The following is a 10,291-nucleotide window of genomic DNA, read 5'->3' as shown; positions in this document are numbered from 1 at the left end:
AAAGACAAAAAATACAAAAAGCCCATAAAAAACATAAAAACATAAAAAAGGGAAAATAAAACAAATTGAAGACATGATATTGCACATTTGATTAAAGGCTATCATCCCTTGTGACGGACGCGTGGGGTGCTAATATCTTCCCCGTGCGTAAAAACAACTCCTGAATCTTTCACACTTAAAGTTTGTAGACCACACCTTTCCGGTTTTTTTTTTACGTTTTCCTCAAATAAACATTGGTGGCAACTCTGCGCATTTTCCTTTCTTGGAAGACGCACCCATGAGCCCTCGTGTCGCCCTCCCGCCAAAGGGTAGGTTGCGACACTTATGCTCTTATCTTTGAAAAGTTGCATGCTTGTGAGAAGTAATTGATTTAAGCATTCCATGATATTCAGTTCATATGGTTGAATTCCTTTATGAATCAGACACCATTTTCTTTTGATTTACCATTGTATTTGTCACTTGAGGACAAGTGAACTGTTCATTCTTTGCTTGGGGACAAGCAAAATTGTAAATTTGGAGGAGTTTGTTAGTCTTCTTATACGACTAACTTTTGTATAGAAAACATTTTCAAAAACTTGTATAGTTCCCCAATTTATGGTTATTTTGTAAATAAATCTTGTTTTATGGTTTAAGCTGTCTCTAGAATATGTCCATTGGATTTAATGATGAATTATGCGCACTTTCAGGTGAAATGAGGCTAAGTCATGAAGTGCTAAAAGTGATAGTTGAGCTTAGCTCATCAGTGGGCTAAGCGCGCATCCATCGCTAAGCGCAGCTTCGGCGCGCTTAGCGCGAAGGAGAGTCTGGCAAAGCATCAGCATCAAGGCCACGCGCTAAGCGCGAGATTAGTGCGCTAAGCACAGCAGTTGTCTTCAGCCAGGCTCAGCGCATGACTGGCGCTAAGCTCAAATCCACTTACTCGTGCTGAGCGCGAGGGTGGCACTAAGGGCAACATCGCGAATTCAGAGCCTATTTAAAGCCTGTCTGGTGCAGAATTAGGGTAGAACTTGAAGAATAGCCAGGGCACAGAATTCCACCGCACACCACAGTGCCTATTTCGGGAAAAGAGCTTTGGAGGCAACAAGAGGAGCAGCTTTTGCAGAGATACCTAGGTTTTGTAAGCTTATTATTGTTAGGGTTTCATCTGCAATGGCTGGCTAAACACCCTAGTTGGGAATTTCTAATGAACAGCTAATGTAAATACTTAATATCTAATTGATTATGTTTTCTGTGTTCAATGCTTCCTTCAATGCTTAATGTTTGTATGCTTTTGGTCTGATCATCCATTTGTGTGCATAGTTAGGTGACTTTAGCATTGGGAAATGTACTATTGCCTTAGAACTTGATTGAAGTAGGATCAAAACTTAGTCTTACAAGAGGGATCTGTGGATTAAGTTTTGGTTTCAATTATGTTGTTACAATAATGTTGTTTAGTCTAGGTCTAGTCTTACAAGAGAGATCTACGGACGAAGCTTAGGCTAAATTAGGCTAAACTTTCGTAAGCTGCTTGAGCTGAGTCTAGTCTTACAAGAGGGATCTGCGGATGAAACTCAGTTTAAGTTAGTCTAAACCTAAAAGGGCCGTCTAAATTGGGCCTAGTCCAACAAGAGGGATCTGAGGATGAAGCTTGGATTGATTCGGTCTGACGAGGGATCGAAGTTTAGTAATTTAGGCTACAACATAGAACACAAGAGCATGATTGATTAGAGAAATATATTTATATGCATTAGCTTGTTTGTTAGAAAGACCCAACATTTCTACCTACTGCTGTCACTTTTACTTACCTTGCATTTTATAGTTTTAGCATGAAGGTTTAGTTTAAATTCTGTTTGAAATTATCAATCATACATGTTCTCTCAACAATACTTCATTTCTGAACTTAACTCAGGCTAACATTAGTTCCCTGTGTTCGATACTCGGGTTCATCTGTTTTAATTTTTAAATACTTGATGATCCAATGTGCTTTCCAGCAAACCGGATTTCCCTTGAATATATTTGTACGAAGAAAAAGTGGAACAAAAAGTAATCGCAGGGGAAATCCAACAATGTTGTCTGCTTTAGGGGGTGCTAACAAAAAACAAATACTTTCTCAACTTAAATTAATAAAATACAAAAACTAGGCTATTGGATAATCTGGCAACAAATAGAGCTTTAAGATTACCAATACAAAACTTAATACAAAAACCACTAAGACATGAAAACATACATCTTACAGAAAATCAAGCCAAACAAACTATGGCACTACTTCAAAGTGCACACTGCACAATACATTTTCTAATCAATTTTTACAAATAAGAATATAAAATCACTAGTAGAAGTTTAACTGCTCCTCATCATCTGATAACTTTTAACTGTTTGCAAACCCAACAAAATCTTTCCACCTATAATTGCTACAGCTTACACTTCACGAGTCAGAATGCCTTTTCACTACACCAAGGTTTTAACCGTGTGTATAACGTTATTCATTGCAACTCTAACTCAACATTGTTATAATAAAGTCTAAATATTCACAAAACAATAAAGCAATAAATTGAGAAAGAGAGGAAGGAGGAGAAGTAGGAAAAAGAACCTGTTGAACTGGGAAGAAGAAGGAGAAGAACAAGAGAGTTGTCATGATGCTCGAGTGCGACGGAAGCAATGCTCGGAGCTTAGATGAAACGATGCTCAAATGGGTCGCTTAGATGGAGAACATAGAGCTTAGATGGAGAAGAAGAGAGCGCGAGCAAAATAGGGCTCGAGTAATATTTTAAAATCTAAGTTCAACATTATTTTTTAAAAAAAAAAAACTGATGTTAACAAAATGATGTTAACGTTAACATCGATTTTCTAGAAGAAACCAATGTTAACTTATCATATGTTAACTTATCTAAGTTCAACATTGGTTTTCTCAAAACCCGATGTTAGCATACTTACGTTAACATCGATTCTTGGAAAACCGATGTTAACTGATTAATGTTAACATCGGTTTTCCAAGAACCGATGTTAACATCAGTTCGTTAACATCGGATTTTCAGAAAACCGATGTTAACGGATATATATTATTTACAATTATGCCACCGCGTTTACCTTAATATCGGTTTTGTCAAAAATCGATGTTAAGCTAGTGATGTTAACACTGGTTTTTGTAGTAGTGCAATATACTTAGAAATTTTACATTGGTAACCAAAACTAATCATGCACTTTGTTATTTGTAATATTTTGCATTCCTTAAGTTTATCAAATGGTTACTTTGTTTTGATTTTCTTTGTAACTATACGCAACATCCGGAGACCTTTTACTGCGTCAACCAGCCGTAACCGAGGTGCAACATGAGGTTTGTTTAATTCATTGATACCATATGCAAGTTACTTTTGGAATTTAAAAACATGCTTTGTTTGTTCTTTGGAGAGTTGATTTTTTAATTAAAGAAGTGTGTTATGATTGTGGTGATTAATTGAAATTGTGTATTGCTTGTTGGATATAGGACGCATTTGTCTTTGATGTGTGTTGTGTGAATCTTTCCCCATTGTTTAATTGCAGTCAGGTTGAATTTTTATGATAGTAGTAAATAAATGACAAATAATGTTCTTCAATGGTCATGTTTTACATGCATGTGCTGATAAATATATGATGTAAGTGCTAATATATGGCATGTTTGGGATGATGAAAGAACAAAGAACTGATTAGTGTTGCACCCTGGTATGAGTCACTGCATCTATTATTTATGCGTTCCCTTATTAATAATTGTCTTACTCAATGAACAATTAATTTGCATAGAATCCTTTAATGGGATCTCATTCACATTAATGGGTCAAAGTTTCCTAGTCCACTCAATCTAACCCGGGCAGTCCATTATCTAATAAACGGATATTAAGGCAATTACTCCATGCATTCCGATATAAGTTACCATTATAAAGATAATTAAATTAATTATTATAAGAATTATCTTTAATAGTAATTAATTGATTATATTAATTTGATTATAATTGATTTACGGATAAAATAAATAAAGGTCATTTATGTAACAATTAAGTTGATTATTATTAAAAAAAGTAATGTGTCATCATTAACATAATTTATATCAAAATTAATTCAAATAAAAATGATAACTTATTTATACAAATAATTTATGGTGAAAAAATACTTAATGAAAATGCATTTTCTTTGTATAAAAAAGAGGTGTGAAAAAATCACACAAAGAAATCATGTTAATGTTGTGTTATTTAGTCACATCCTCTTCACTATAATACAAACATATTTTTGTTGTGAACTTTATACACGGTTATAAAATGAAAACATGATTATGTGGAAAATGTGTTTTTGGAATAAAAAAAGTGTCAATCCCTTATAAGGGGGGCCAATAGCAGTGTGAATGGGTCAATATCAACTCCTATTTCCATGGCCACCAATTATAATGAGCAAAGGGGTTAGATTTACACGACACCTATTGTTTGTAATGCACAAATATAGTAAATGTAACATTTATTTTAAAATTTATTTATATGATAAATGATTTTGTAAAATATATTTGTATAATTTCATGAGGAAATTACCCGTACAATAATGCATTACAACAATTTAAATTGCATGTGAAGTTTGATAAAATTACACAAGTCTCCCCTCTTTTTTTCTTATTACTTTTAGCCCCTCTTGTAAATAGTGTCAAATCTTCATTAATTGAAATACTTTTTCTTTTATCATAAAATCATATTATCCTTTTCCCCTACTCATTTTCTCTTCAGATCTGAATGAGAACAATGTCATCTCCGATTGTCCAGCCATTGCTCCCACCCTCCGCACTAGCCCCACCGTCCTCTCAACAAGACCACCATCGGAGCCTTCAATTCCTGCACATTATCATCTTTTTCTCCTTTTCTCCCCTGCATTATAGATGGAATTAGGGAACTGTGGGGTCCTTTTAGGAATAGGAATGGGTCATTGGGTCTTGAAGCTCAAAAGTCTAAAACCTTAGGCTTTTTCTTTGTGGGAGTCTTGAAGTTGGTTGGGTTTAAGAAAGGGTACATCATCCTTTTAGGAGAGGTGGTGAACGAGAAATGCTTGCTGTGGATTTGGATTTGTGTTTGCAGAGAATTGTGCATGTTTGTGGATTTGAAATCGTGTTAACAATTCAAAATGGTGAATGTTATTGGGTTGTGTGGGGGAACAGGGTTTGATAACTTTTAATGAGTATACTTTTTGTTGGTGTGTTTTTTGTTCTAAAAGTGGGATCATAATTTTGTTTCAAACTTTCAGTTCAAATGTTTAAAGGTTGAAGAATAGGATATGTGCATGATTCCTTCCTATCAAATATCAAACAAAGTAAGTGTGAGGGAAAGTATATGTATAATTAGGTGAACATTTAGGGGGCATTTTGTAGGCCTCCAAAATGAAGGAAAGACTATAATTTTATTATATCTCAAATGAGATATGTGTAATTTACTATTAAAAAAAAAGAAAAGAAATAAAGTTGGACCAAGTCATCCGAGATAATCAACTGAACAAGTAACGCAAATCACGGAATGACCGAAAACCAAGAATATCACAGTTGACACTCTCCTACGCCATATCGTTTTCGTATAAACAAAGTGCAACCATGTGGGGGTGGTGCTCTTTTTTTTTTTTTTTTCATCCTCTGTAAGAAAAAATAAAAAAAATAGAATGGCGCGTCTCAAAGAAAACAAAGACGTGATATGCCAGGCTACACTTCAAAATCCCACAAACAAATCATTGATCTAAGCTGTGATATGTCAAAGTCACTGGGTTGATAATTGGCTGTCACTTGTTGACTCTATTATTTTAATCAATTCTACCAGAAAATTATTATAATGACCATCAATTATAATGTTTTAATAATAGTATTTTTAATGTAATAAAATATATATATTTGACGGCAAAATTTAATAGCTTTAATTTCAATATGACAAACTTAATGTTACTATCCGTAAAAAAAAACTTAATGTTGCTAAATGAAATCTCAAAGTTTTGAAACATTTATCTAACTTTATTTTAAAATTAATTATAGCTTATAATGTTCAACTAATCTATCAAGTTTCTAAAATAAATAAAAATCTACCTAGAGTCAACGAACAAGATTTTGTATAGATGGTTCAATATTCTTAATGATAATGTAATAAAAAATATTTTGTTGACCGATAAAATAAAACTTTTTTCAAAAATGATTTTGTAGAAAAATAATTTTTTACATCATTATGGTAATAATTGATATAAAAAGTTATTTTTCTACATTAATTACAATCGATTTCAAAACTAAAAATTATTCATCTTTTGCAGCGATAAAATACATACAAATAAAAAATTTAAATAGTAAAATTTATGAAAATAAAACTTAATTCATAAAATTTAAAAAATAATAAAAATAATATAATAAAATTTGTAATTAAGCCTTAATAATTTGTAGATATTGCTTTGCACTACGTGTACCGGTCTAAAAAGTAAGCTCAAATGATAACGTTGTCATATTTTTATTTAATGAATTGTAGTCTTAGTTCAACTATTGCCTATCTCTTGAGGCCAAAGCAGCTCCTAGTTAATTAAGCAACTGTTGTAGTCTAAGTACAGATCTAATTTATTCAGGGACTTTATTGCCTATTTCATGAGAACAAAACAACTCCTAATTAATTACATATATAATGAATTGTAGTCTTAGTTCAATATTATTTTTCGAAGAAGTAGCTGCATACAAGTACACAAGTTGGCTTTTGAATAAAATAATGCCAATACCGATTTTTCCCCGTCAAATTAGCATGCTTTACGCACTACTAAAGTCAACTAAAGAATAAGAGTATCTTCACTATCATGGTACATAGCACTACAATTCAACGCCAGTTTCAAGACGAATTTTGGTGGCAAACATGGAATCAAAATCCTCAAACTCAAAGTTGTATTAGTATTCACAAAGACAGCACGATCATCCAAAGAACACCAAGATTCTCCGCATTCAAAACCATTGATTCATGGGTTCGCTAACTCAAGTTAATTACTTGATTTTTTTGCTCATACTTTCCAGCTTCTATTTTGGTATAATCTCTGTGAATGATACCATCACATCAACCAGATTCATCAGGGACCCTGAGGCTATAATCTCAAGCAATGGTGACTTCAAGCTCGGATTCTTCAGCCCTGAAAAATCCACAAATCGCTATGTGGCAATCTGGTATCTCTCTGAAACCTACATCATATGGATAGCCAATAGAGACCAACCACTTAATGATTCATCTGGGGTGTTCCAAATTCACAAGGATGGGAATCTTGTGGTAATGAATCCACAAAATAGGATCATATGGTCAACAAATGTGTCAATCATTGCTACCAATACAAGTGCTCAACTTGATGATTCCGGAAATCTGATCCTGCGTGATGTTTCAGATGGAAAAATACTATGGGACAGTTTCACACACCCTGCTGATGTTGCAGTGCCATCGATGAAGATTGCTGCCAACAGGCTCACAGGTAAGCTACGAGACACCAATATTTTTGTTTACTTCACATACACGTATTAACCTATTAGTATATGATACTCTAGGATACTTCATCAATACATATATGCAAGATGAAGTATCCAAGACTTTAAAAGAAAATTATTATTATGAATGTAACATTCTTGATTATAGATTTCTCTACGGTTCATACTCTAACATTTCATATGATGACACTTCATTCAATTCTTTATTGATCATAACACTCCACCAGTTAGAATCTTTCGTAGAAAATCTTTTCAAATACCTCAGACAATCAATTCTTTATTGATCATAACACTCCATCTGTTAGAATCTTTCGTAGAAAATCTTTTCTAATACCTCAGACAATCTGTTTCTCCTATTTCCAAGATCAATGTCTATTCCCACAAATCAACATGAGATTTTTCAGCATGTTTTGTCCTCACTCACCATTTCTGAAAAACTTTTCATAAGGTCACTTATTCCATAACTCCATAACTACTTTAAGTCAAACTTAACTGTATAGTTCTTAAGTGATAAGCTACCAAAAAATAGATGCATCTTGTTGACATAGATAGTACTAATTATTTTTTTAAGTTATCCTTAACTATACAGTCTCATATTTGTCCAGCCTTTGGATCTCTCTTATTTTGGTGTGATTTATCTTGGGTGTAACAATGAGATATAATCATTGTTGCTTAGAAGATATAGAAACATGTATAATATCGTATTTGAAAAGCATATCCTATTTGAGAAAATTGAGTATCAGGGAAAATGCGAGATGAAGTATCCATGACTTCAAAAGAAACTTATGATTATGAATATTTAATCTAGCTGCATTTGAGATATAGAAGCATGTATAATATCGTATCTAAAACATGTATCATATTTTTGTATCATAACAGGCGAGAAAATTGCATATGTGTCATGGAAAAGCAGTTCTGATCCTTCTTCTGGATACTTCACCGGGAGCCTTGAACGCTTGGATGCTCCAGAAGTGTTTTTTTGGTTCAACAAAACAAAGCCATATTGGAGAACTGGTCCATGGAATGGAAGGGTCTTCCTTGGATCACCAAGGATGTTAACTGAGTACCTATATGGCTGGCGTTTTGAGCCTAATGATAATGGAACAGCTTATCTAACCTACAATTTTGAAAATCCCTCTATGTTTGGAGTCCTGACCATAACTCCACATGGCACACTTAAATTGGTAGAGTTTTTGAACAAAAAGATATTTCTAGAACTTGAGGTGGACCAAAATAAATGTGACTTTTATGGGACATGTGGGCCTTATGGAAGCTGTGATAACTCAACTTTACCGATTTGCAGCTGTTTTGAAGGGTTTAAGCCCAGCAATCTTGATGAATGGAACAGGGAAAATTGGACTAGTGGGTGTGTGAGGAATATGCAACTGAACTGTGACAAGTTGAATAATGGGAGTGATGTTCAACAAGATGGGTTTTTGGAGTACCATAACATGAAAGTGCCTGACTTTGCAGAGAGATCAATAAATGGAGACCAAGACAAATGCAGAGCAGATTGCTTAGCAAATTGCTCTTGCTTGGCCTACGCATATGATTCTTACATTGGTTGCATGTTTTGGAGTAGGGACTTGATTGATTTGCAGAAATTTCCAAATGGAGGGGTTGATCTCTTCATTCGCGTGCCAGCACAACTTCTAGTTGTAGGTATGTTTTTCTCTCCTTCTACACAATATTTTGGAGTTATTTAGTATAAAGTTCATTCCTTACGGGAATGTTATGCTCAGAAAACTTGTTATCCGTTTTCATGTTCTGTTTCTGTTTTTATACAAAATTTTGATAGTTAAAAACAAAACAAAAATAAAGAATCACTTTCATAATTAGTGTTATTTTTAGGTATTATCAACATTTACCCAATCAATCAATCATAGGGCAGCACTCAAACCGAGATAAGAGGAAGACAATTATAAAAAATAAAACTCATGTATAATTATATATTATTAACTTTTATACAAAATATTATTTGATAAAAATTACATTAATAATTTATCAAAATACATTATGTCTTATAACAAAAAAAAATCACATCTTTCTTATATGATTAATAATTACTAATTTTTTAAGAATTTTTTTTCAATATATACTAATAAATATTCAATAAAAAATTATCTTTCATCTTATTACCAAATGTAGTCTTATTATTAAAATATTAAATATTAAATATAAAAAATAAAAAATATTTTTTTTTTATGTGGTGTGGTGTCTCCCACTTTGACCATCATCATGTCAATGTAACAAGTCGTGAGCATAACAAATGTTGTTGGTATTTTCATACTTTGAAAATTATAACTATTTTCAAACAATCAATTCAATAATACTTGTTTAAGTTAGATTTGAAAAATAAGAACTTCTTCGATGTAAAAAAAAATAGAGTTTAACAATTAGATATTAACAAAGTAAAAAAAATCTTTATTATATAATAACTAAATTTTGATAAAATATAATATTGAGATAAAATTTTATTAAAAAAAATATTACTATTGATTTTATATTTAAAAAATAAAGTTAAGGAATGCATTAATTGCATAATAATTTAAATTTTAAAAAAATAGAATTGGCAAAACTAAATTTTGATAAAAACCTTTATTATATAATAACTAAATTTTGATAAAATATAATATTGAGATAAAATTTTATTAAAAAATATTACTATTGATTTTAAATTTAAAAAATAAAGTTAAGGAATACATTAATTGCATAATAATTTCCCCAAATAAAATTGTGGACTGTTGAATCAATCTTGTCACTAACTTCCTCCAGTATCCACAAATTTTGCATAGTGTAAATTGACATAGAAGTCAAGATAGATTGGAC

The 10,291-nt window shown here is 32.3% G+C and overlaps 1 protein-coding gene across 2 annotated transcripts in view; it reads left to right on the top strand.

The window, feature by feature from the left end:
• The first annotated feature begins 6,741 nt into the window (after positions 1-6,741).
• LOC114406298 (G-type lectin S-receptor-like serine/threonine-protein kinase At1g11330) overlaps positions 6,742-10,291 on the top strand; it is a 28,287-nt gene continuing 24,737 nt past the window's right edge. The window contains exons 1-2 of one of the 2 annotated variants that reach the window (XM_028368970.1): positions 6,742-7,449; positions 8,342-9,124. In XM_028368970.1, the coding sequence (XP_028224771.1) occupies positions 6,954-7,449; positions 8,342-9,124 (1,279 nt within the window). In that variant the 5' untranslated portion in view covers positions 6,742-6,953. The remainder of the gene's footprint in view (positions 7,450-8,341; positions 9,125-10,291) is intronic. The other variant, XM_028368969.1, reaches the window with a different exon arrangement.

This window comes from Glycine soja, chromosome 3 (assembly GCF_004193775.1).
Source record: "Glycine soja cultivar W05 chromosome 3, ASM419377v2, whole genome shotgun sequence".
In the NCBI taxonomy this organism is placed as follows: domain Eukaryota; kingdom Viridiplantae; phylum Streptophyta; class Magnoliopsida; order Fabales; family Fabaceae; genus Glycine; species Glycine soja.
This window is presented reverse-complemented; position numbering and strand designations above follow the sequence as displayed.